Source organism: Colletotrichum higginsianum, chromosome 4 (assembly GCF_001672515.1).
Source record: "Colletotrichum higginsianum IMI 349063 chromosome 4, whole genome shotgun sequence".
Taxonomy (NCBI): Eukaryota; Fungi; Ascomycota; class Sordariomycetes; order Glomerellales; family Glomerellaceae; genus Colletotrichum; species Colletotrichum higginsianum.
The window spans coordinates 4,917,310-4,940,789 of NC_030957.1; the positions used below are offsets into that span (position 1 = coordinate 4,917,310).

The 23,480-nt window shown below is 57.0% G+C and overlaps 11 protein-coding genes across 11 annotated transcripts; 4 read left to right on the forward strand and 7 right to left on the reverse strand.

Moving 5' to 3' along the window:
• Positions 1 to 832: 832 nt before the first annotated feature.
• On the forward strand, positions 833 to 1,774 carry CH63R_06813 (Catalase; the record flags this gene model as incomplete). Its single annotated transcript, XM_018301788.1, has 1 exon — positions 833 to 1,774. The coding sequence occupies one exon, from the start codon at positions 833 to 835 to the stop codon at positions 1,772 to 1,774; it is 942 nt and encodes a 313-aa protein (XP_018159638.1).
• A 297-nt stretch (positions 1,775 to 2,071) lies between these two features.
• CH63R_06814 (Tripeptidyl-peptidase sed4) lies at positions 2,072 to 3,922 on the reverse strand (the record flags this gene model as incomplete). The annotated part of the gene is made up of 2 exons (XM_018301789.1): positions 2,072 to 3,243; positions 3,334 to 3,922. 2 exons carry the CDS (start codon positions 3,920 to 3,922, stop codon positions 2,072 to 2,074), a joined length of 1,761 nt encoding a protein of 586 aa, XP_018159639.1.
• A 1,187-nt stretch (positions 3,923 to 5,109) lies between these two features.
• CH63R_06815 (Eukaryotic aspartyl protease) lies at positions 5,110 to 6,333 on the forward strand (the record flags this gene model as incomplete). Its single annotated transcript, XM_018301790.1, has 1 exon — positions 5,110 to 6,333. The coding sequence occupies one exon, from the start codon at positions 5,110 to 5,112 to the stop codon at positions 6,331 to 6,333; it is 1,224 nt and encodes a 407-aa protein (XP_018159640.1).
• Positions 6,334 to 6,546: 213 nt separating this feature from the next.
• CH63R_06816 (Cytochrome P450) lies at positions 6,547 to 7,947 on the reverse strand (the record flags this gene model as incomplete). The annotated part of the gene is made up of 1 exon (XM_018301791.1): positions 6,547 to 7,947. The coding sequence occupies one exon, from the start codon at positions 7,945 to 7,947 to the stop codon at positions 6,547 to 6,549; it is 1,401 nt and encodes a 466-aa protein (XP_018159641.1).
• Positions 7,948 to 10,222: 2,275 nt separating this feature from the next.
• CH63R_06817 (Nadp-dependent alcohol dehydrogenase-like protein) lies at positions 10,223 to 10,723 on the forward strand (the record flags this gene model as incomplete). The annotated part of the gene is made up of 1 exon (XM_018301792.1): positions 10,223 to 10,723. The coding sequence occupies one exon, from the start codon at positions 10,223 to 10,225 to the stop codon at positions 10,721 to 10,723; it is 501 nt and encodes a 166-aa protein (XP_018159642.1).
• Positions 10,724 to 11,665: 942 nt separating this feature from the next.
• On the reverse strand, positions 11,666 to 13,084 carry CH63R_06818 (Choline dehydrogenase; the record flags this gene model as incomplete). Its single annotated transcript, XM_018301793.1, has 1 exon — positions 11,666 to 13,084. One exon carries the CDS (start codon positions 13,082 to 13,084, stop codon positions 11,666 to 11,668), a length of 1,419 nt encoding a protein of 472 aa, XP_018159643.1.
• A 33-nt stretch (positions 13,085 to 13,117) lies between these two features.
• CH63R_06819 (GMC oxidoreductase) lies at positions 13,118 to 13,492 on the reverse strand (the record flags this gene model as incomplete). The annotated part of the gene is made up of 1 exon (XM_018301794.1): positions 13,118 to 13,492. The coding sequence occupies one exon, from the start codon at positions 13,490 to 13,492 to the stop codon at positions 13,118 to 13,120; it is 375 nt and encodes a 124-aa protein (XP_018159644.1).
• Positions 13,493 to 15,624: 2,132 nt separating this feature from the next.
• Positions 15,625 to 16,290, reverse strand: CH63R_06820 (Elongation factor 1-gamma; the record flags this gene model as incomplete). Its single annotated transcript, XM_018301795.1, has 1 exon — positions 15,625 to 16,290. The coding sequence occupies one exon, from the start codon at positions 16,288 to 16,290 to the stop codon at positions 15,625 to 15,627; it is 666 nt and encodes a 221-aa protein (XP_018159645.1).
• Positions 16,291 to 17,348: 1,058 nt separating this feature from the next.
• On the reverse strand, positions 17,349 to 18,350 carry CH63R_06821 (short chain dehydrogenase; the record flags this gene model as incomplete). The annotated part of the gene is made up of 1 exon (XM_018301796.1): positions 17,349 to 18,350. One exon carries the CDS (start codon positions 18,348 to 18,350, stop codon positions 17,349 to 17,351), a length of 1,002 nt encoding a protein of 333 aa, XP_018159646.1.
• Positions 18,351 to 19,336: 986 nt separating this feature from the next.
• CH63R_06822 (uncharacterized protein) lies at positions 19,337 to 20,511 on the reverse strand (the record flags this gene model as incomplete). Its single annotated transcript, XM_018301797.1, has 3 exons — positions 19,337 to 19,525; positions 19,590 to 19,901; positions 19,972 to 20,511. The coding sequence occupies 3 exons, from the start codon at positions 20,509 to 20,511 to the stop codon at positions 19,337 to 19,339; spliced, it is 1,041 nt and encodes a 346-aa protein (XP_018159647.1).
• A 1,054-nt stretch (positions 20,512 to 21,565) lies between these two features.
• CH63R_06823 (C6 zinc finger protein) lies at positions 21,566 to 23,292 on the forward strand (the record flags this gene model as incomplete). The annotated part of the gene is made up of 3 exons (XM_018301798.1): positions 21,566 to 21,625; positions 21,743 to 22,222; positions 22,543 to 23,292. 3 exons carry the CDS (start codon positions 21,566 to 21,568, stop codon positions 23,290 to 23,292), a joined length of 1,290 nt encoding a protein of 429 aa, XP_018159648.1.
• Positions 23,293 to 23,480: the final 188 nt, after the last annotated feature.

Below are 23,480 nucleotides of genomic sequence, written 5' to 3' on the forward strand. Positions count from 1 at the left end.
ATCGATGGGTAATTAATGACCGGCAGTGATGAGAGACGCATCAGCCCTGTTCACGAGCTTACATAGGCTGAACTCTCTAGTACCACAGAAAGGAACTGCTCCATCTTTGACCATCAGCAATGAGTCAATTTTACAGTGATTTACACTATATTCCGGCAGCTCATCGATCAAGTGAAAACCGATAGCGGGGAGTTGGACCCCTACTTCAGAATACAATGGTCTTTTTCGACATGCGGCCCGTTTCTGTCTCCCGAAATTGTACGAACGTTATCGTGTCTCTTGAATCGCCAGTGTCACACCTCATTCATGGTAAGCCCCGACAAGCGTACAAAAGCCAAGAGTTACCTCCTTTGGGCACATTTAGTTAACCGGCAGTGAATTCGCTATTATCCACTTTCGAAATCCGACGTGCGTGATTATGCACATTCCGCCTCAGTGTTGCCTAGTGAAGAGGCTGTGCTGGCCATGTGTCACAATCGTTCCGGCTCCGTGATTCGCCCGCAGTGAACAAGCATGCAGCCTTAGTGAGTGCCTCGTTAGGTGGTTTAGTGACGGCCTTGGAGGGATTCTTTATTTTATTTTCTAGTCTTATTCTTATATAATAAGCCGCTGATCACACTGAGCGGGGGGACCGGGGGCGAGAGGAAGAATGGGTCTGAGATCTCACAAGCAGTCCTGAAGCCCAGTTTTCCCAACTTTTTGCTTTGAAGATAGTAGATCAACATTTCCAACGGGAACGGCTTGTAGTAATCAACAGCCTCCTGCACCAAGCATCAACGCGGATATAAACCATCGACAGAGTCGGGTCTCATACTAGCAATAATTCAAACACATGGCAGAGATGCGGATCTCTCCCGGGTCGCTGTTGCGCTCTATCCATGGAGTGGCACAAGCCGTAAAGCTCTCGGAAGCAGAGACGGAGCCCATCGTCCAGCGTCTGTCTGCGTCGACCGAGGGGCTTGAGCTCGCAGAATGGCAATCCTTGTTCGAGGACATGAACTCGGACGACGAGGGCCACTCCCTCCACCACCTGGCGGGGGTCCTCGGCGTCGCCCTCGCTGTCTCGTTTCTGCGCGAGGCAGGCCGACACGACCGGATAGCACGCCCGGACGAGCTCTATCGATGCTGGAACATGGTCTACCGAGCCATCAGCAGCAACGACGCCCCGGCCTTCGCCGCCTCGCGCAGTGCCCAGGGCTTCCTGTCCGTGCCGCTGTGCAGCATCGTCAAGGACGGCAGCATCGACGAGCTCTTCCGCCTCCACGTCTGGCTTCCGGACGGCAAGCGCGGCAACCCGGACTTCAGGCTGCACTCGCACCAGCCGTTCGCGCAGAGCTGGATCCTAGCGGGCGCGGGCAAGGATCGGTCGTGGGAGGTTGAGCAGGTCAACGACCCCGCCGAGGCCACGCACGCCGGCTACGCCCTCTCGTGGGCCGACGCCAAGGGGCAGGGCAGCGCGTACAAGACGCACCAGTCGTCCTCGACCGTCAGGAACACGGGGGACCTCTTCAGGGCCACGGAGACCTCCTCGCAGGTCAACGTCCTGGACTCGACGTACGTGGTCCCGGCCGCCCACTACCACACGTCGGAGGTGGCGCCGGACGCTCTGTGCGCGACGCTGTTCTTCTTCGACTCGCACCGGGGGTTCGTCAAGGACGCCGGCGTTCTCGGGCCCAGGGACGGGGAGTCTTATACGCAGCTGAGAGACCCGGCGGGGGTCTCGCCTTGCGAGCTGGCCGAGGCAGTACAAGCTGCTCGCTCGCAGGGGCTGTGAGGGAGGGCGTCCGGTTGCGCGAGCATGATGAGCGTGGGAGACACTCAAGAGAGAGAGAGAGAGAGAGAGAGAGAGAGATCATTCTCATAGTAGAAGTAGATGATGGCTGGGTAAGAGGAACTCAGCAACAATCATTCATCATTTCATGTGAATAAGCAAACAACCATGTCATTGAAGCGGGCGACGGGTCTATCGTTCTTATGCGTTGTTTCATTTCGCAATAGTCCAGAGCGCTATTAGAGCGCCATTAGTGTCAGGACGAAATCCGTCATAGTACAAGATTATCAAGTATTCACTCTACTCGAGCGCCGCCACGAACTTGGCAAAGTCCAGCGTACCAAGACCAGTTGCCGGATCCCATCCCGCAGTCGCCAGCCATCCGCTCTCGACCTGGTCACCGACGGGACAGCTGCCGCTGGAGCCGCTGGTGACGTCGTTGATGGCGGAGCGGACCTTGTCGGAGTACAGCAGCGGGTTGAGGAAGCCCAGCGGGGGGCGGCCCTGCCTCATCCGCTTGTCGTTGGCGAGGGCGATCATGGCCGCGACGACGGGCGTGCTCGCGCTGGTGCCCTTCTGCGTCCAGCCGGGCTGCATCAGGAAGCGAGAGCCGACGGCCGAGATGTCCGGGATGCCCCGGCCCTTGGGCGCGTACCAGCCCGAGTGGGAGCCGTTGATGCCGGCGATATAGGCCGCGGCCACCGACTCCTGCCAGGCGGGCCGCTCAAAGTACTCGCTGAAGCCGCCGGAGCTGTACCACGCCGGCTCGGCGGGGGCGTAGTTGCCCGTGGCGCCGACGCCCGTGACGTAGGGGCAGTCGACGGGGAACGTCGGGAGGAACTTTGTCGTGTTGGTGCCGTCGTTGGAGACGCAGTTCCCGGAGCGGATGCCGGCGGCGCCGCCGTCTCCGGTGGCGACGAGGATCGAGACGCCGCGGGCGGCGACCTGCATGAAGAGGTCGCAGACGCGGCGGGCGTAGGGGAGCGGGATGGCCTGCTCGTCGTCGGTGTAGGAGATGGAGATGACGTGGGGGATGGCGTCGCGGGCGAGGAGGGCCTCGAGGAACTCGATCCACGGCTCGTTGCCGCTCTCGTCGGGCGTCTTGTCCCTGCCGTCGTCGCCGATCTCCGGGCCGCGGCCGCCGGTGGAGAAGTAGGTGACGTTCATGGGCTGGATGAAGGGCATGCTGTACTGGATGTCGAGCAGGGCCTCGACGCCGCCGCCCTCGGTGGTGTCGCCGCCGCCGTTGATGGACTCGACGGTGAGGTTGTACTTGGGGGAGTAGCCGGTGGTGTTCCGGAGGGGGCTGTAGGACGCGAGGAACGCCTGCAGGGTCGGCACGCTGGGGTACTCCTCGAGGAAGCCGGCGATGGCGAAGTCCGTGGGCGACTGGTCGTCCGGCAGGTGGTAGTTGATGTTGTACAGCTCCACGAGACAGTCGGGCGTGGTGTAAGACCAGCAGCTTTGGGGCACTGGGGAAAGGGGGAAAAGTGATGTTCTCTTGTCAGAATGTCTCAAGCAAAAGAAAGAGCGTCAGTGTTTCCTCGAGACAACAAACTCACTGGTGCTCTGGCGCTTCGTCATGCCTGAATCCCGCATCTTGATCTCCCGTCTCGGCGGCTTGCTCACGAACTGGCTGACGGGGTAGACAAAGTCGACATGTTCCAAGAGCCGGGCGGGGAGGGTGTACTCCTTGGCACGGAGAACGACGTCGCCGGTGTTGTACTGATACTTGGCGAACTTGCAGTCCAACAGACGGTTTGCCTTGCCAACAGTCGTGTTCAGACGAACCCAGGGTCCGTCTCGGACGAAGTTAGGAATATCGTTGGACTGGAGCCACGATGCCACAGCAGAGAAGGATTCCGCCTCTGGTTCTTGGAAATACTTCAAGAGGTCACGGGAGACGTGAGCGCCGTACTGGGAATGGCTCGGGTCACTGGTGACCTCGAGACGGGCCTTGAGCTCAGACAAGCCGGGCTGCTTCAACGCAACCGAGAGTCGCACCGTGTTGAGATCCTCCGCCGGGGCAACATGACGCCAGCCTCGGGGCAGTTGCTCGACAGACTCGTGAACGACGTGTCCGCCTGACGTTGGGTGACTGAGAGCGAATCCGCTCAGCAGCAAAGGCGTAATGACCCAAGAAGACCTCATTACTGCCCCCGTCTTGTTTGTCTGTCTATCTGTGATGGCTTGAGACAAGGAGAGCAACTGAAAAGACGGATAATACCCAGCGAGACTCCAGCAGCAGCCAAGAGATGCCCAGGTCTGCAGCAACACCTTTTGTCTAATACCAAGCCTGATGGACGTCAGACAAGCTTTTCGGCACGACTGCCCGAGGACTAAAATGCAAGCTCATTCCGCCCCCCCTTGGCGGGTGAAAAACAAGAGGGACGGAAGGGGGACGGAAAGTCTTGACCAAGATTAGGCATTATGGTTAATTTGTGATGATTCAACCAGGGGGGAACCATGCAGTCCCGAGGTAAGTCTCCGCTCAAAAGCTCGTATCCAGAGAGATCGGACGACTACCGAATCCCGGCATGACAACCGTTGATGGAGCGGACCCTCGGCGCTGCCGCTGGCCTTGCTTGACCTTTAATTGAGTTCTGAGTTTGCCCCATGTTCATCTAGTGGAAACGAAGAGAAACCCCATACGAACCATGCCTTTTCGGTGCATTGGGCTCAGTTTCACGCTGACCCGGCGTCTCCTGATCTCCCTGTATATCCACCAGTGACCTCACTCACTCTCTATCCCTCTCTGAGAACATCCACCCCATCCAAGGACTTTATTTCGGGCTTTTCACAGTCCAAAAACAAAATACGGACAAGGTTCCTCCCGCGCGCGATCCCTTTTCCTCGGAAACCTCACGGAAGGAAAGATTCGGTGGTTTGTTCGGTGGTCATCTTAAGTAATAACAGCGAAGTTACGAGAAAAGTTGCTTCTTCGAGTTGTTCCAAGCAGGTCGCCACGCAGCTGAGGAGAGAGTTACTGGCCCTCATCCTGGCCTTTCTTCACCGGCTTCCGCGGAGAAGAGATGGGGTCCCCGTCTTGAAATAGCTCTCTCTGTCATGGGCCCCTGGCCTTCTCCCTTGAACTCAACCGTATGCTTCGTACTTTGTAGTTCCTGTAGTAACTAGTTTATACATGGTGTAGGTATGTAGAACTCGGAGCCTCGGTTCTCATCACGTATCGATAAGAAGGACACCCATCCGTCCCTCATTTCATATTCTACACCTTCATCGCCTACTGCCTTCTCTTTCTCTTCCTCTTCCGCACGGCCGACCTCCTCGCAACCTCTCAAACCCCCAAGCAACAAAGGATGCGCACCCAGACTCTCGCCATGACGGCGCTGGCCAACGGCGCGCTCGCCGCCATCCCCACGGTCAGCATCCCGCTGCACTACTACTACGGCGGCGGCCACAAGATCGCCACCAACCTCATCAACCCGGGCTCCAACACGCCCGTCGAGGTCGTCTTCGACCAGGGCTCCGAGAACTTCTGGGTCTTCGGCCCCGGCGCCGTCAACAACTGGGGCTGCACCGGCTTCTTCTGCCCGGGCCAGTGCAACGCCACGGCCGAGCCCTTCTACGACTTCCCCAACAGCCCGTCCGCCTCCAAGCCCGAGCCGTTCCCGTCCATGTACGCCTACGGCGCCTACACCAAGATTGTGCAGGGCCAGGAGTCCGTCAACGACACCTTCCACTTCGCCTCGGACTCGGGCCTCACCTCCACCGTCGACGCCCGCGTCGCCATCGCCACCTACATGCAGCAGCGCCTGCTCGACGGCGGCCAGTGCATCCCGGCCGCCTACGACCTCGGCATCCTCGGCACCGCGCCCTTCTACCGCACGGCCGAGTGGAACACGACGGGCCCTCACGTCCGCCAGGACCTCCTCGAGAGGGGCGTCATCAGCGCCCCCGTCCAGAGCATGTGGTTCGACGAGGCCCCCGCCGAGTGGAACGGCACCTTCACCGGCAACGCCGTCTTCGGCGCCGTCGACCTCTCCAAGTTCACCGGCGACCTCGTCAAGGTCGCCCACGTCAAGAACGACGGCCTCGGCGCCAGCGTCGGCTACTTCGTCGCCCCGCCCGTCGTCAAGATCGGCGCCGCCTCCTTTGACAACTCGGAGCTGACGACGCGCTCCTGCATGATCGACTCGGGCACCCAGATCAACGACCTGCCCGTCAGCTCCGCCGTGCTCGACTCCTTCATGGCCGCCGCCGGCCTGACCAGGGACTCCATCGGCCACGTCGCCTGGAACGGCAGCTGTGACTCGGTGCCCCGGGACGCCACCATCGACCTCGAGTTCGCCGGCGTCGCGGGCAAGTCCGTCACCATCAAGACGCCCGTCCGCAACTACATCCGCAACAACGCCGACAGCGAGCCGGGCTTCTGCGCTCTCAACATCGACACGGGCGGCTGCATGCTCGGCGCGCCCTTTGCCACCTCCGCCTTCTTCGCCGCCAACGACGCCGAGAACGAGATTGCCCTGGCCCAGGGCGGTGTCTCCAAGAGGGGCGACAAGGCTGACGAAGCGTCTCTGTCTCTCACGATCCCCAACTGAGGATATAACACGGCGAGATGAGGTGGAGAGGGGGAGGGTCGGGAAGGGAGATATGGTCTGATAGAATCATGATATCAATAATGTTTGAACACCAAAGAAAAGGCTTTCACGTGTGATGAACATAACCCACCATCCAGCACAAAAACAACAACAGCACAGTTATTTCGTCGTGACAAGCCACCAAAAACCATATCACAGATACTCAGAAGACCTTCACAGCTCCGGCGCCTTGCTGCTCACTCTCGGCTTGACCTTGACGTAAAAGTCCACCGGCCTCAGGTTAAACCACCCGTCCTGCTTCAACTCGTACGAGGGGTCCGCCATGGTGAAGTCCACCTCCTTGATGAGCTTCGCCACGACCACCATGTTCCAGAGCCACGCGTAGTGCTTGCCGATACACTCGCGTTTGCCGTTGCCGTACGACCTCCTCACGCCCACCGGCAGCTGCTCGTACTTCTCGCCCACCATCCGCTCGGGCTTGAACGCCAGCGGGTCCTCGAACACGGACGGGTCGCGGTTCACCCCGGCGAGCACGAGGATCATGGGCTGGTTGTGGGCGACCTGATACTTGCCCCCCGCGAGCAGCACGGGGCTCTTGTCGCCCTCCCTGGGGATGGGCTCGATGTTGAAGCCCGGCGCGGCGAAGGACAGCCGCAGGCCCTCGCGGACGATGCCCTCGACGTATTTGAGCTGCGAGAGGTGGCTGTACGTCAGCTCGCCGCCGGCGCCGCCGACGACGCGGTCGAGCTCCTCCCGCGCGGTGGCGATGACGTGCGGGTTCTTCAGCAGGAAGTAGACGATGGTGCTGACGAGGCCCGGCGCCGTGCTGCTGCCGATGGGCATGGTGACGATCTCGTCGATGACCTGCGAGTTGGTCAGGGACTTGCCCGACTCGGGATCCGCGGCGCTGACGAGGGTGGCGAGGAGATCCTTGCGGTCCGACGGGTTGTTCCTACGGTGCTCGACCATCTCGGACGCGTACGCCCTCATCGTCGCCGTGGCCTTCTTGAACTTGCCGCCGAAGACGAGCCAGTTGAGGAACCCGGGCCGGTTCGGCCGCTGTATCGCCTCGGACGTCGAGTCCTCCATGCCCTTGAGCATCGGGTGCTCCGGCCCCGTGAGGCAGTCGAGCTTCTTGCCAAAGAGCGCCAGCGTCGTCGCCTCGAGGTTCAGCCTGTTCAGCTCGCCGATGGCGGACACGGCCTCGTCCGGGCCGAGGCCTTTCCACTTGGCCAGCAGCTCGTTGGTCGTGCTGAGCATGTCGTCGAAGCGCTCCGCGACGGACTGGGGCGTCAGCTTGGGCGCGATGATTCGGTGCGCAACGCCCCAGCTCTCCTCGTGGTCAAAGGCCGTGAAGAGCGAGTCGTGCACGGCGTATCGGATCTCGACGATCGGCCCGCCGACGTACTTGCGGAACCGCTTCTCGTCGCACAGCTCCTCGGCGAGCGCGGCGCCCGCGACGAAGACGATGGTGTGGCCGAGCACCTTGATCTGGAAGATCTCGCCGTACTTCTCCGACAGCTTCTTGAGGGAGGACCACGTGTTCTTGGGGTCCACGTCGAAGATGTTGCCCAGCAGCGGCACGCCGGGGGGTTGGGGGATCGGAGTCGACATGGTGTTTGTCTGTTTGTTGTTGGCTGTTGGCTGTTGTATTATTGTGGATGAACTGGCTGCGGTTGAGTTGTGTGAAGGAGGCCGGAGTCTTGAGAATCAACAGTTCCTAGAGTAGGAGAAGACTCGGAAGATGGGGATGTCCAAAGGTTATCAAGCTTCAACTTTTGACAAATAACAGCATAGCAAGCACTAGGAAGCCCGCTCATCTCTCTCTCTCTCTCTCTCTCCCTGTCGAGTGACCCTCCTCCTCCCAGGTCTGAATTGGAATCTTTGTTGTTACCCCCTTCGCGTCATTGCCCTTCGCAATTGTCTCTCACATGTCTCACCGGGTCACAGCATCTTGCAGACGCGACGGGCCGTAATCCAATACTTGGCCGTTGTCATTGGATCGACATCTGTAGGTCTCAGCTCACTTTCCTGCTCTCGAGAAAGCCATGTCTCACAGGGGTAGCAGACACGAGCTGGAATGTGCTGCCGGTGTTGCCCTCGCGCCGTTGCACAACTGCGGGGGGAGGTAGCTTCATCAACTGATAACCATTCTTTCTTGGCCATCATGCAGCCTTTGCGGTGTCTTCGACTACATGTCCCAGGCTCTAGAGAGCATTCTCTTCACAGGCTTTTCCACCGTGCCCCAGCCAGCTTCACCGGCAGTGTGTGCGGATGGATTCCCGGGGGAATCAAAGACACTGAGACCAATTCGGTTATGGGTAATCGACGGTCGAAAAGCCATGGCAAGGGATCTGCGGAGGCCTACGACGTGGCTCTCTCCCTACGCCGTCACTGGGTGAAACATGTGTTAGCAACAGCGCTTGGCGCGTGGATTTGGGTTGCATGTGCCTTGTGAGCTGCCAATCCCGAGTAAATGAGACGCGCCGATGAACGATCCCGGATATCGATGCCGAAGAGAGAGTAGCAGCTCCGGATACTGGTGGTAGAGTGAGCGACCAAGTGAGTGGCTGCTATGTATATTGTATGTATGGGCTTATCGACGAAGATAAACCAGATGGGTCGTCGATAGGTAGGTAGGTACATGCATGAACAACAAACACTGCGAAGCAGCATTTCAGTAATCATGCCTGCCACGTAGGTAGGTAGATAGATAACAGATCGAAAGGCTTTCTTTCTCTTTATGTGCATGTAAGTTTGGTAGGTAGCGAGTGCAGCATGCATGCTTGTTGCAATGAGCTAGCCAGTCAATATACTACATGTATTTGGAACCTGGCCATCTTTCTCTACCTCTCTCTCTGCCATTCGCTGGGTCATCCATCCATTCATTCATTCATCATTCACTGCTCGCTCACTCACTCACTTATCTCACTCATCTACATCTCAAAAAGACAGACAAAAACTTATAAGCGTTACTTGCTGACGCAAAAGTGAAGATGCGGCCAGTGTGGATTGAACACACGACCTTCAGATTGATTGAATGAAGTTCTCAATGGGTCGTGAGACCCATACTTCAGTCTGACGCTCTCCCAACTGAGCTATGTCCGCCGATCATCTTCAAATGCCCAACTGTGGTCAAGGGTTCAAGTACCCACGCCAACACAGCGCCCACGCGGAGTCTTCACGCTCAGAGGTGCGAAAACATGGCAATGATATTATAGATTGCCGAGCTTGTTGCTGTAAGCCAGCTCGGTTCTTGCGGTTGCAACAGCGCTCTCTCCAATGGCTTTCGATAGAGCAAGTCGCTTTGCTCAGCAACACAGCTCTCTCCCATGGCTCTCTCGGAGTTGATTGCCCAGCGGTTTCCGATATCCGCGTCAACCATTGCCGAGCTGCGACAGAGACGGACGGACATTGCTCCCAAACCCATTCATCACATTACAAAGCAAGGGGTATGGACGCCAAAAGGTTGAAAGTTGGAGAGCTCCATAGTTGCTTCATTGGCTGGCGGTTCCAGAGGTCGATGAACCGGTGGGAGCACTTTTTTTTTTTGGCTTGGCAACGGACGTCTTCTCGGGTTTCCAAACATCCAAGAAGTCCATCTCCGTCGTCACTCGCCAACTTGATTGAGTTGGGGCCAGCTTCAATCTTTGGGGGGACTACAACGGAAACTCTGGAAGACGTGCCAGTCTTCGTCTCTTGATGGCCAGCTTGCATTTATAAAGGCGCATCGCCTGGATAACGGGGGAATGCAAATGCTTTCCCTTCAACCCATATTAGCCTATCTCTCTCTCTCTCTCTCACAAACACACGACCAACCGTCTTTCTTCGGTTCTCGTCGGCCTCCTGCTGCATCTAGAGACCCCGACTACGAACACAGCAAATCACTATGGTGGCCAACAACAACGGAAAACGCCATGCTTCCGTCGCAGAAGCTGTACCCGCCCTCTACCGCCTCGTCCTGAGCTCGTACGAGCCCTTCTTCGCCATCAGTGGCGCCCTGATGGCGACCTTCAGCAGTGAAAGCTACGTGGCCACCATGTCCCGCGGCTCCATCACCTACTCCCCCGATCACGCGTTCGTGTACACGACTCTCGGCGGCGCCTTCGTCCTCTTCGCTTTCCTCCTGGTCGTCGTCCTGCGCGTGGTCGACGACGTCCGGTCCTACCGCGCCATCATCGCCGGCATGCTGCTGATGGACGTCTTTTACTTCACCGGCGCCGCCCAGGCGGTTGGAGGGTGGCGGTCCTTCTTGAACCCCGCGTATTGGGCTGTGGAGGACTATTTCATGAACCTCACTGGTTGGCCGCCAGTCCTCGTCCGGGTCCTGGTTCTTTTCGAGATCGGTTTCACCGCTAGCAACGGAAGTGCGTCGGGCAAAACGGCTTGATTTGCCATGTCGAACTTATTGAGATCTTGTCCATGTTAGAGGGTTTGGGCGATGTTGTTTCATGGCATGAACGCGTCGCAAGGCCTTCATCATGCCGCGGGATGAGTGTGACTATACGAGGCTTCAGCGCTGGACTACCTGTATTGGTGATTGGTGAAAGGTGTTTGGTCATCTCCAGGTCGAGTCAAAGTATTGTTAAAATAGATTCTGGCATATGTTGCTTTCGCTCTAGTTAAACATCTCCTCCTCCCAGCACTGACCCAGGATGCTTGTTTTCTATCATCCAAGGGCACTGTGGATGAAGATGGGGATATTCACGAAGAATCTTTGTTCTTATGAGAAACTGATCCTCAGATGATGGCGACATGCGGAGGTTTGCGCTATTGCAGTAGTTACTTTCACCACGGAAAGCGAAAAGTGTTCCGCAGTCATTCATTCTCGTCCAGTCCCGGACGTTCGCAACGGTCCGCCTTCTAAAGCTGCCACACAAAGCACCGGTCTCTCAAGACATCCCGTCAAGGGTCATGTTTGGTGTTTATCCATGTTGGCAGCCTCGAACCCAAGACCGTTAACATATCAGATCAGATCATCAGAATGCGTCACCTCTCACTAAAGGTCTCACCACCGTTGCATGGGTCCTTGAGACGGGGATTTATTTATGGACAGTGTCGTCTATGAAACAGCGACGGAGCGTTACCTAATTACAAACGAACTCACACCATGTAGTGTAGACAACGAAGCGAAATGATGGACGACACAATGGCACGCCGAGATGCGTCTGAGAGCCAGAAACTTTGTGCGCACTAGAAAGCCAGGCTATCTATCGATCCTCCACGAAACCGTTTCCTCATCCAGAGGCCAGTTATACAGTGCTGGATAACGGGCCAGTGACAAGGGCAACAGCGACGACAGTGTGGAGACATGGAGAAGGCGTCAGTCACTCTAGGCTTTGCAGTTGCGAGCAGCCTCAAGGATATCACCGGACGCCTTGTCCGCGATGATGAAGGTGGGCAAGACGGGGAACGCGCCGGGGACGTGCGGGAACACGGAGCCGTCGACGACTCGCAGGTTCTTGACGCCGTGGACGCGGAACTTGCTGTCGACGACAGCCATGGGGTCGTCGGCGGCGCCAATGGCGCAGGTCGAGGTCGCGTGGTGGCCGAAGGACTGGTGTCTGAAGTACTCGAGCTGGGCCTCGTCGGTGCAGTTGGCGGCGTCGCCGTGGCAAGGGTGCAGCTCGTTCCAGGGCGTGACGGGGTCGCCGGCGGCGAGGAACCCCCTGCGCATGATGTTGACGGCGTCGACGAGCTCCCGCAGGTCCTCCTCGCCGCCCGTCTCCCAGAAGCGGAAGTTGATCTCGGGGGTGTCCGTCGGGTCGGACGACCTCAACCTGACGCTGCCGGCGCGGGACCTGGGCTGCATGTGCGCCATGGCACACATGTACTGCCGGCGGCCGTAGTAGTTGGGCATCCCCGGCCAGAAGCCCTCGAGGGCGAAGGCGCCGCACCAGGCGTGGATGTTCCGGTCCCCGGTCTCGGTGGGCGTCTTGAGAAGGAGCCCGGTCTGTCCGGCATTGAGGTTGATGTCGTCGCCCGCGAGGCCGAGGACACCGGCTTCGTAGTTCTCGGCCATGTTCTCGCCGACTCCCGGGAGGTCCTTGACGACGGTGATGTTGAACCTCTCCAGCTCCGCGGCGGGGCCGATGCCCGAGTGCTTCAGGATCTGGGGGCTGTTGAACGCCCCGCCGGAAACAATGACTTCCCTCGTGGCCCGAACCGTGGCCAGCTCGCCCCGGTTCTCCGGGGTCCATCGCGGGTCTGCGCGGTACACGGCCGAGCCCCTCAGAACTTCCACGCCGTTCGCGACCGGGACGGGGCCGCTCTGGTCGAACAGGACCCTGGTGACGAAGCTGTTGGTCTGGACCGTGAGAGGGTAGCCCGCGGGATCGTTCAGGGTGTCGCGGATGTAGCTGTTGGAGCCAGAGCGTGTGCCGTTGGCGTGGATGTGCAGGCTCATGCCGTAGAATCCCGTCTGTTGGTCCCGGTCAGGGGAAGCCGCGTTGACGTCCCGGATGACCAGCTCGGGAATGTTGTTCGTGTCCTGGTCGGTGGCGTTGGCGAGACCATGCATGATGCGGAGGACGTTGTTCGGCTGCTCAGTCCACGAGTTGTTCCGGGTGTTGATGCGCAGCCACCCGTCGAATCCATGGCCCGGGGTGCCGCGGGGGAGCCACTCGTTCCTCTCAATGTTGATGAAGTGCTGGCGCATGCTGTCGGGCGACCAAGTCTGGTCGCCGGTACGGTTGACAACAATCTCCCAGTCGGCATCCGGGGGCAGAGTCGAAATGGCCGCGTTGTTCATGGCGCAGCCCCCAAGAGACGTGCCGCGAGGGTACTATATACCGAGTCTCTCAGCCCCGGGAGGAGGGTCAACGCCGGTGTAGAAGGACCCGTTGGTCGTGCGATAGGTCTGTCTCTCGTATCGGTCCTGGAGCTCCGGGTCTTCCGTGTGCTGGACAAAGAAGTCCCAGCGGGCCAACGGGCTGTTCACGGCGGCATAGTTGTTGGCAATCGAGCCCCAGATGGGGTCGTCTGCACGATCCTCGCCGGCCTCGAGAAGAAGAGTCTTGTAGCCGGCCCTGGCGAGGTTGGCGGCCACGGGTCCTCCTCCCGGACCGCTGCCTACCACAATGTAGTCGTAGACCTCCTGGGAAGAGACGGCTCCAGCGGCCAATGCCACCAAAGCCAGTGTTGGGTAGCCCCCAAACATGATGAGGTGGTGTAAAGAGCGAAAAGAGCGAAAAGACGGGATGATGGTGAATGTCTTGTTGATGGTGAAGAGGTGGTGAAGGGTGATGAATATCTCAGACACCTCGACGTCTCTCTCACTCGCTCTTATACTCTCAAGATACTCAGAGTCTCGTCTGTTTTTTTGCCTTTCTCCTTATTCTCGTCTAACCTTCACATCAACGTGCCAGTTCGGTCTCAAGGGAACCATGTCGATTGAGGCTATACAGCCTTGTTAACGTCACGATGGCCAATAACGCCGTTAAGATCCATTTCCAAGAAACCCCCATGGCTGTAATTGATGAGTTTCCGTCTAGCCCAAAGTTTAATTTATAAAGGGTCGACCTTGGCAAAGAACACTCTCTTCGAGAAGAGCAGACAGAAGGGATTGCAGGCTGTAGGCGGTCTCTTGTTTGGGCAGTGGTGCTTGGCAAGCCGCGTAATATGTCCCATCGTCGGACCGAAAGGCCGCTCTCCCGCAACCATGTCAATGTCGTTTTTTGCTTGGACTCTCTATTCGCCCATGTTTTTACTGCAGAAGTGAAGGCACACGACGTTACATTTTCGACAATCCTGTCAATCAACGGCCTGGAGTTAAGCCGAGCCCGACTGTCAAGGGACAGAAGCACGACAAGCAACAGCAAACCGAGCACTCCAGCCAAGACACCCTCTCTCCCCACAACCTGGCAACTGCCACAACCGCACTGTTATTGTCCGCCGCATCTGACGAGATAGACTCTGGCTTGGACATGTAAGTGGGTAATGTGAATCGGCTTGTTGTTGGGCCGTGATTACTCAACTGGGTTGTGGTAACAAGACACACGACGTTTTCGGGGAACTTCCTCGTTGTAGGCCAATGAAATGCATGGCCGAGGCCCCCGGGTCTGGGGTCAGGCTAGCTAAGAAGAGGGCTCTTTTCAACACTATATTCGTGAAATGGCCGATCAAGGTTGCTCTATCTGTAATACCCAGACAAGATCGGTCTGCCAAGATCGTCCACGCCATGCCCATTCTTTCCATTTCTCGGTTCGTCAAAACGGTTCTTTGAGGAAGCGCCCAGAGGAATATCGAGTCAGTCAATGTGGTTTCCAGCTTCCCATCGTACGACATTTTGACCCAGGAGGCCTCTGTGTCCGGATTGGTCAACCAGAGGAGAACGTGGACAGACGGCATTCCGGAGCTCTATTTCCCTTCGCGCTGCGAAGCTCCTTTTCCCATGCTCACAGCGATTCAGCCTGATGGATCGCGATATTTTGATCAATCGACGCGATGACAGATGAGTGACAGGATGCCGGCAACCCCAGGACGCGCACTCCTGTCTATGACAAGCTCTCGATTGTCTAATGTCATTGGCGTTGAAAATGTCAGAAGTCTGACTTCGATGAGGAAGTACGAGCAACTAGTGTTGAGTCTTTCGATATCAGCACGTCCTTGTTAGTGGGTTGCTTCTATTCCTGGGGGTGTTAATGCACAATGGGAAAAGGAGCTTTGCAGAATACCGTATCCCCCCCCCCCCTGATGCTGCCATGAACTGTGTTACAACATAATGAGACGTGACGTACGTAAATGCCGGCAGCCTTGGCGTGATGGAGGGGGCAAAGGCCAGCGATCACAACCCAGTATCACGAGCTCGTACAGCCAATTTCCATGAGTCTACGTTCGTGGCTTGATCGTTGCTCTCGTATACGACTTGGGCATTCATCTTTCCCTTTCGGTGATCTGAATCCAGCCTTGGCAAACCGCGAGTGGTCGACACGTTGTCTGCGGATGCAAGCACGCCATCACTCCTGAGTCCTCTGTCAATGTGAAGCGAGGTGTCTAAGCGTATCTTGCCTGTGAATGATGCGTCGACTGGAACACCTTTAATTTCCGTTCGTTGACTTATTTCAGGTAACTTTGCCAAATTCCTTAGGTTTACATAGAAGTACCAGGCTATTGTAGTGACATGATTCCTGCTGATGTGGCAGTCATGAAGTGATGATGGCATCCCTGCGCCATCACGCGATATGGATGGACGTGGTCCTTCGAGTCCCAAGTCACCTCACCTCCTATACCTCGCACAGGATCATGTATCCAACCTTGCCTTGTGTTCTCGTGGCGTCAGTCACACCCTTCTTACACTGATACACGATTTCCAAAGCCCGCAATGGCCTTTTGACTAGCCTCACGGCTGCCCATCCTGTCGAACCAGGCCGCCACATTCAGACGACCCGGTGCGTTCACCCAAGGCGTGGTCCCGTCGAGAAATGGCTGTGTCATGCCATACAGCAAAATGTCGGCCGCGGAAAACCTGTCGCCGCAGAGGAACTGCTTTCCCTCCAGCTCATCGTCGAGCTGGTTCAGCGCCTGGTTGATCCGCACCTTCTCAATGACCTTGGCGCTAGGGTCCGGGATGCGATGGCCCCGGTAGAAGTCGATGGTTTCCTCGCCGTTGCGGAACCAGCTGCTGAGGGGCTGGACAATGTCGATGTCCATGCGGCGGAGCCACATGAGCGTCGTGGCTTTCTCGGTAGGCGTCGATCCAAAGAGCGAGTGCCCGCCTGCGGCAACCTCGTCGAGATACTTGCAAATCGCGACTGACTCGGTGATCACCGTGCCATCGTCGAGGCGGAGGGCCGGAATCTCGCCCCGCTTGTTGACCTGGGTGTGATAGGCTAGTCGGCGTTGCTCGGTGTTGAAGATGTCGACCGACTGGACGTCGAGTTCCAGGCCGCCGCGTTCCATGATGAAAAGACGGACAACCAGCGGGTTGGGGGCGAGTTTGTTATCGTAAAAAAGCATTGTGTGGCTGTCTTTGGTGACTGACTAATGTATAGAGAGGAGCTGAGTGGGATGACTGTGATACATTGGAAAATACCACCGGCCAGATGTACTGCACCTACTATCTTTTATAGCCAGAAGCTGTTGTCTCAAGAAGCCGGCATTTCTTCATGTTTCTTCCATGTGGAGAGAGCTGGATCACGGAGTTACAGTAGGGAGATGTGGTATTCGACCCGCTTTTTGCGGACGTCGGTCCGCATGAGGGCCGCATGTGAGCCCGGACTTAAGCTTGAACCTCACACACCTTCATGATCCAACGTAGGCTGTAATAAAATCCGTAGCTCGATCCACCACCCAGGCGTTTTTGTTCTTGTTTATATTTATATTTTATTTCTTTGAGTGCTTGCATTACAGAATTCAATGCACCGGACTTATGGTCTAACAAGAATGCGCAGGTCGTTGCACATGTAACAAACTCTGCCAGGGGGCCTCGGCCTCCATCCTGCGTAGAGGGCATTTCAACCCCCGTACACACCCATGTCCCGTGAAGCCTTGGCATAGAACTCTCATCTCTCTGTGAGATGCAAGGGTCCTCTGGACTCACAGAGTTTATTCGGTCGACACACACAGACCGAGAAACCAGATTGTACCTTTCTGGGAGCATGTTGTTTTCACCGGGGGCCCTTCTTCTAGAGGCCAGGAACCGAGTGTGATACACGATAAAAAGACACATATCCCAAATTCCGATTCAAATGCTTTGTGTCCCCGGGCACGGTCTGTGGCGGGGTGAGTGGGCATAGACAAATGGTAGGAAAACTACAAGCAGGTTGAAAGACTGCCAACACAAACGAGGCAATGCTGCTGCCCCTGGCGGAAGGAGCTAGATCTCTTCATCAATCTCAAAACGGTCATAATGGGTTGACTGAAGGACCGATCAACACTATCAAATGGCTAAGAAGCAAGCCAAGAGGTGTGAGGGTTTGTAGGAAGCTCCAGGGTCTTGAACAAATTCGATTGATAACGTCTGTGGCAACAAGACATCCAGTACATGCATACTCGAACAGGCCACCAGCAAGCCCCTATTTCAATGCGACCAGCTTACTGCTCAGCTCCCACAATTTATCGTCTTCCTCCTTGTCCCAAGCCCAGCGTGCATATCCCTCGCCACCCCATCCCAAGTTCTCCTTGGTCTCCCCTTTGACCTCGCAGTCCTCCAGGTACAGCGGCCCCTTGCCCTCGAGCTCCCTGGACAGGGCCGCCAACACAGTTGTGGCAGCACATTGATCCGCGCTCTTGAAAGTCCGATAGGTGTCGTCGTTCTGCTTCATTGCCTCCATCTGCTCCTGCACCTCGACCTGGAGCCCGGTGAGGGCCGTCCCGGGGTGTACGCTGTAACCGTGGACGCCCTCGAACCGCCTATCGACGCCAACCGCCATGAGCAGATTTGCCGTCTTGGACTGTCCGTATGCCTTGGATGCGTCGTATTCCCCCTCCAGGGCCATGTTGTCCCACCGGATCCCTTGGATCCTGTGCCCTGAGGATGTGACGGTCACAACTCTAGAGTTGGCACCGGGGGTCGACGACTTGACAATGATGTCCTTGAGAAGGTCGAACAACAGAAAGTGAGCAAAGTGGTTCACCCCGAGGTGCATCTCGAACCCGTCCGCCGTGCGGGCCTTCTCGTCGAGCTGGAGAATGCCTGCGTTGCAAACCAGCAAATTCAGCGTGTCGCTCTGCGCGCGGAACTCGGCGGCCGCTTCGCGCACGCTGGCAAGGCTCGCGAGATCCATCTTCAGCAGCCGGACGTTTGTCGCGTTGGCAAGATCGCCCAGTGTCGCCCGCGCCTTGTCGAGATCTCGAGCCGTGCCAAAGACGGTTGCGCCCGTGGCGGCCAGCGCTTTGAGTGTCTCGGCGCCGAGGCCTGATGACACGCCGGTGACAAGAGCGACTCTGCCGGCAAGCTTGCCGACGAGTCCTTCGTCCTGGACTATCTGGAGGGCAGTGGGACGTCCATCGCCTGGCCCCCGGAGGTTCTCAGGCTTATGGGCTTCGGTGTAGCGGTTGAGCTGGATTGGGAACATTTTCTTTTTGGCGTTGTAGATGTTGCGTTGCAAGTGAACAAAAGAATGTTCGTGTTTGTGCGGGCAGGTCTGTGTAGATAGAGCACGGTAGAAGTCGCAACTTTGGGGCATGTTATATACTCGAGTCCTACCTACAGGCCAAGCTACCTCGCTCCAGCATAGACGGACGGAACGCTCTTATATCCGTCACCTCGTGCATGAAGGTCATGTTTCCTATCCCGATTAACTTTTGGAGAGGCGCCGCCCAGGTTTGCCGGACGAGACCTCAAAGGCCATGCATGGTACGAGGTGCCGGCAGCATGGAGATAGAGACCAAGCTAAACTCCGGAGTGGTCAGTGCGTGCAGCAAATGGATGCTCAATGTAGCTGAAGCTTTCGAGAGCCAAGCCCACGTTAGGCAAGGCGGTCCAGGGATGTAGTCAGACTGCAAGCAGCAAAAGCAGCGCATCTTCTTCGTTTTTATTTCTTTGGTTAATCAGAATATCTTGTACGGTATATATATCCAGTTTGAAACCTGTCAGTAGACCAGTTCTTGCTTGCCTTCAAAGAGAATGAGTGTTACTGTTAAGTCCTTGAAACACTGCATTATTTGTGTATTTACACAATTTGGAATGCCATCTTGAATCATTATTACGTCTCTATCAACACGCAATGTTTCTAGGTTACCGGAGAGACACGTCCTAGACAATTGTCCATTGGAAGCTTGCGTGCAACACTGATAACTCCAAATCCAATTTGGAGATGCAACACAATACATGCTGGATCACGAGATAGATCACTGCCGTCACTTTGTTTGAAGACAACACAGCTGAAGTAAATTAAACCCTGTTATTGTATCTAGCATATATTTAGACCTCTAAGCCAGCCCTATGTGTCAAAGTACATTCAACACACCATCCGCCCATGCAAACGCCTACCATGGTGTAAGTTAACCAAAGAGACACTCATCATTTCATCCATCTTTTTCCCATGCGCTATCACTCTGATCACTTTGTTGTGGGTATTTGCGTCATGGAGTCGTCTCGAGAATCCTTCTGCTTGGGCTGCCACTCCTCCGAATCCCCGATGCGGTCAGCCGTCAACCCGGCGCGTCCCGCAGGGCTCATGCCGGCTTCCAGCTGCCTCTTGTAAGATACCTCGCGGAGCCTCTCAGTTTCTGCTGGAGTGAGTCTCAACTAAGATGAAAATGTTAGAGGCTCGCTCTTGTCCAAGCTCGCTGGGACAATGCCAAACACTCACGTATAGCTCGATACCAATGGCGTGAATCGCCAGTGCTAGCCAGAGCGCCATTCCGAATGGCATGCTAACAGCCGCTCCAGCTTCGGCAGCGGATGTTGCGTTGAGAAGATCCGCGTGAACAACCGTGTGTTGATCAGGGTTTGCCCCGGAGAAGTATGCGGCGCAGTCCGGATACAGCTCGATTGTTCGGTTTGTGTCGTCAATCGTGCCTGCAACTTGTTCACACGGACGCGCGACGTAGTAGGTGCCGATTCGGCTGATGATAACGACACAAGTGAACTGGATGAGGCGTAAGGTGATGATGGAGCCGGCCTGTGAATGTTGGTCAGCGCTGGGGGGGTTCCTGCATGCATTGCATGGGTGTGGTGTCGTATTAGCTCACGTAAAACCAGGCGCGCAGCATCCAGGCTCGGTGCTGCTCGATCTGAAGCCTCTTGATGTTGACATAGGCCAGCGTCAGAGAGCCGACGAACATGATGCCCAGGAGCCCAACGCCGGCCTGGACGTCGAGACCGCCACCAAAGGCGTTCCGCGCGATCATGAACGCGCCGGCGGTGCTGACAATCGCCAACAAGATGATGACGTAGCCGTTGATGCGGTGGAACAGCAGGGCCTTGTGACGGATGACGGGCACGAACTGGAAGCATGCCAGGAAGCCGGCGGGGAGGATGCCGGAAAGATGGATGATGATCCCGGCTTTCTTGTAGCCCTTGCGATAGCTGAAGCACTCCCCGGGAGCCGCGCCCTTGCAGAACGTGTCGAAGCTGAGGTACTGCAAGCGGGCGAGGGTGAAGCCCATGAGGGCGCCGAAGAAGATGAAGAAGAGGACAAAGTTGTAACCCTTGGAGAAGCCGAGCGGGTTGTACAGCTTTCTAGTAGCGGCGACGAAGCCATTGGCAGGTGGTCGAGTTGGTTGAACCATGGTTGGTGAAGGTAGGTTTCGTGATCGCGGACCTCGATGTATTATCAACTTATCAGTTGAATGCGAGGGTGTGGCCGAATACTCAAAAGAGTCTCGGGAAGTGCTGGATGAAGTAGTGGTTGTTGAAACCCTCCTGAAGACATGTTTCTGGCAGAGGAAGCACGTCTCTTATATGTCGCTGGCTGCTTGGCCCTGGCTTCCATCATGGAGACCTCACATGCTCTCTCTCCTCTTGTTCAATCTCGAGTCAACCCCATACACACATGGGCGAGTATCGAGAGGGGTAGTAGCGCTTCAGGAAGCATAATGCGCGTCGACTCACAGGCCCTGTTCGGAGAAATTCAAAGTCGAGGCTGATGAGTCGACAGGTAAGACACAGACCTACCTTGGCGTTCGAGTCACGCCCAACTGGATCTTCTCTTTTTTCGAGATTCGATCCTACGAGATGCAGGATCGCAATCCACAGCGCGCACAATGATTCCCAAAGGGCTCTAGCTCGTACGCCGCATTCGCATTCTCTGCAGGGGGAGGGATGGGACTTCGTAAGCATGGGGGGGCTTGGCCGTGGTGCCTCCTAATAAGTGGCGCATCGTTCGTCCGCCCTCCATCCATGTACGGATAACGTATCTGTCTGTATTCGTCGTCATGGACTTTGGTCAGCAGGAGACGATTCTCATTCGCTTGTTGGCGTGGTCAGTCTTCCTCAAGGCATCATGTTCGTGCAGCTGCTGGGCCATCTCTATCAGAGCAAGACAAACCATTTGTCCGACGTCGTCTTGGACATACACAGCCCGCGGCCTCCGTTTGTAAACGACGCAGCAGACAGACACAACAGCCGCTCCGGCGCCTTTTGCGGCTTATGTCTAGCTGCCGATTCGTCGTGTAGAGTCTACCTATCTCGCGCACTCTCTCCGCCGTTTATAAACGAGTCCGACCACCACCACCCACCCCGCGTTGTATCTATTCTCGCCTTTCCCAATCCAGAAGCATCTCGCGCGTCGAATCCACAGCTGTCCGTCCGGATCTCCTCCCTCGACCCATTGTCGCCGCCGCCATGGTTGGGGTTCCCGGACGCTCCAAGGGTTGCAACACGTGCCGGAAGCGAAAGAAGGGCGTGAGTCTCCACATCAACGCGGCATCTTTATGTTCCGCTGCTGCTACCTCAGCCAGATATGCACAACGTTGACAGAAGCCGTGCTAGTGCGACTTGCAACGCCCTACATGTGGGCAGTGTGTGAAGGCGGGGATCGAGTGCGCGGGCTATGAGAGGAAGCGCATCTTCGTCAACGTCACAAACCCGGCGGAGGCCGGCTGGGTCTCCAAGGCGCTGGTCCCCGTCGTCCGAGAAGTCACTCAGGCGCCCTCCCTGTCTCAGTCCGCCTTCGAAGACAAGATATTCGATCTGTTCTGGGAAGGCTACATGCCCGAAGCCCCGCTGTGCGCCCCCGGAAGTCCCATCGTGAGGTTTGCCAACGCAGACTGGGCGACGACAGTCCGCGACCTCTACCGCACCGACACGGCTCTGCGGCAGAGCCTGTTGGCGCTGAGTCTCGGGACCATCGGCCGACGAGACAAGCAGCAGTGGATGATCGACGACGGCCTCAAGTTCTACTGCGATGCCTTGAGAGAGCTGAACGTGGCCCTGCGACATCCGAGGAGGTGGAAGTCGGACGCCTTGATCTTGGCTTCTAGGATCCTTGGCTTCTACGAGGTAACGATGTGATGCGTGCATTACCCACCCAAGCTTGTATGTGGTATCCGAGCTGACTTGGAGATGCGGCGTGAAGCTCATGTATGGAGCCGACGATAGAGAGCGACGCGGCATCTCGCAAGCCGAGAGCTGGGAAGGCCATACGCTAGGCGAGATGGCCCTGGTGTTGCAACGGACTCCCGAAGCACACATGGAGGGACAATCGCACAGCTTGTTCTCATCCGGACGGTATCATCTGGTACATCATCCCCCCCTCCCCCCTTTGTTCTTGCGGAGCCCGGTTGTGAATCCATGTCGGCGTGTGGACTAATGCCAGCCAGGTCATCTCGCACGTCAAGCGCAGACGCAGATGTCCGCTCAGCCACCCCGTTTGGAAGACGGTCCCATGGCAGACCACCCCAAAGACCCCGAAGGACGTCCTTGTCGACATCTTCGTCGACGTGCCCGGCCTCCTTGAAGATTTAGATCGCCTGAGGAGCTGCCAGGATGACGCCGTCAAAGAGCGACGGCGCAGCAAGCTCATCAAGGAATGCTGGCGCATGGACGGAGAGCTCCAGTGGTGGCTGAGCAACCTGAGCCCCGAGAAAGAATTCCAAGAGCTCACGGCCAGAGGCCTCGACAACCCGGCCGCCTGCGATGTCGTCGTCGCTTCCATCATGGCTCTGTGCTGGACCGTTTCCCTCCTGACGTACAGCACTCTCCGCCTCGCAATCGGCGCAAAGGCCGGCCTGGAGCTGCCCGAGCGGACCGATCCCCTCGTCTACTGCGCCAAGATCGCCGACATTGTCGACGTCTTCTTCCACCCCTCGGCGGGGACCTTTGGCATCCAGTCCGCGCCCCTGCCGATCGGCATGGCGTTGGTGTATCTCAACTCGACCGAGGAAGGGTTCAATTCCGAGACCAAGTGGAAGCTGCTCGGCTTCTTCGGGCGTACGGCGAACAACGGCATCGGCATCGGCAAGTTCCTTCTCAGCACCCAGAGGGACGGGCTGGCGGCCAAGACAGCCACGCCGGCCACGCCCGATGGGATCAGGACCAAGGCGAAGGGATGGATGGGGGTTGCGGCGTAGTGCTTCGGCTGCCTAGGCTGTTCGCCCACCTGGCCAGCTCCGGGGGACTGCGGAGTAGAGTGTTTGGAGTTCAAAAAAAGACTTTACAAGAGTGGTTCTGTTCCTTGAGCGTCGTTGGGCCTAGAGTTGGACAGAACTGGGTCATCGCGGCCAACTCACTCTGTAGGGTTACGACAACTTCTAGATTG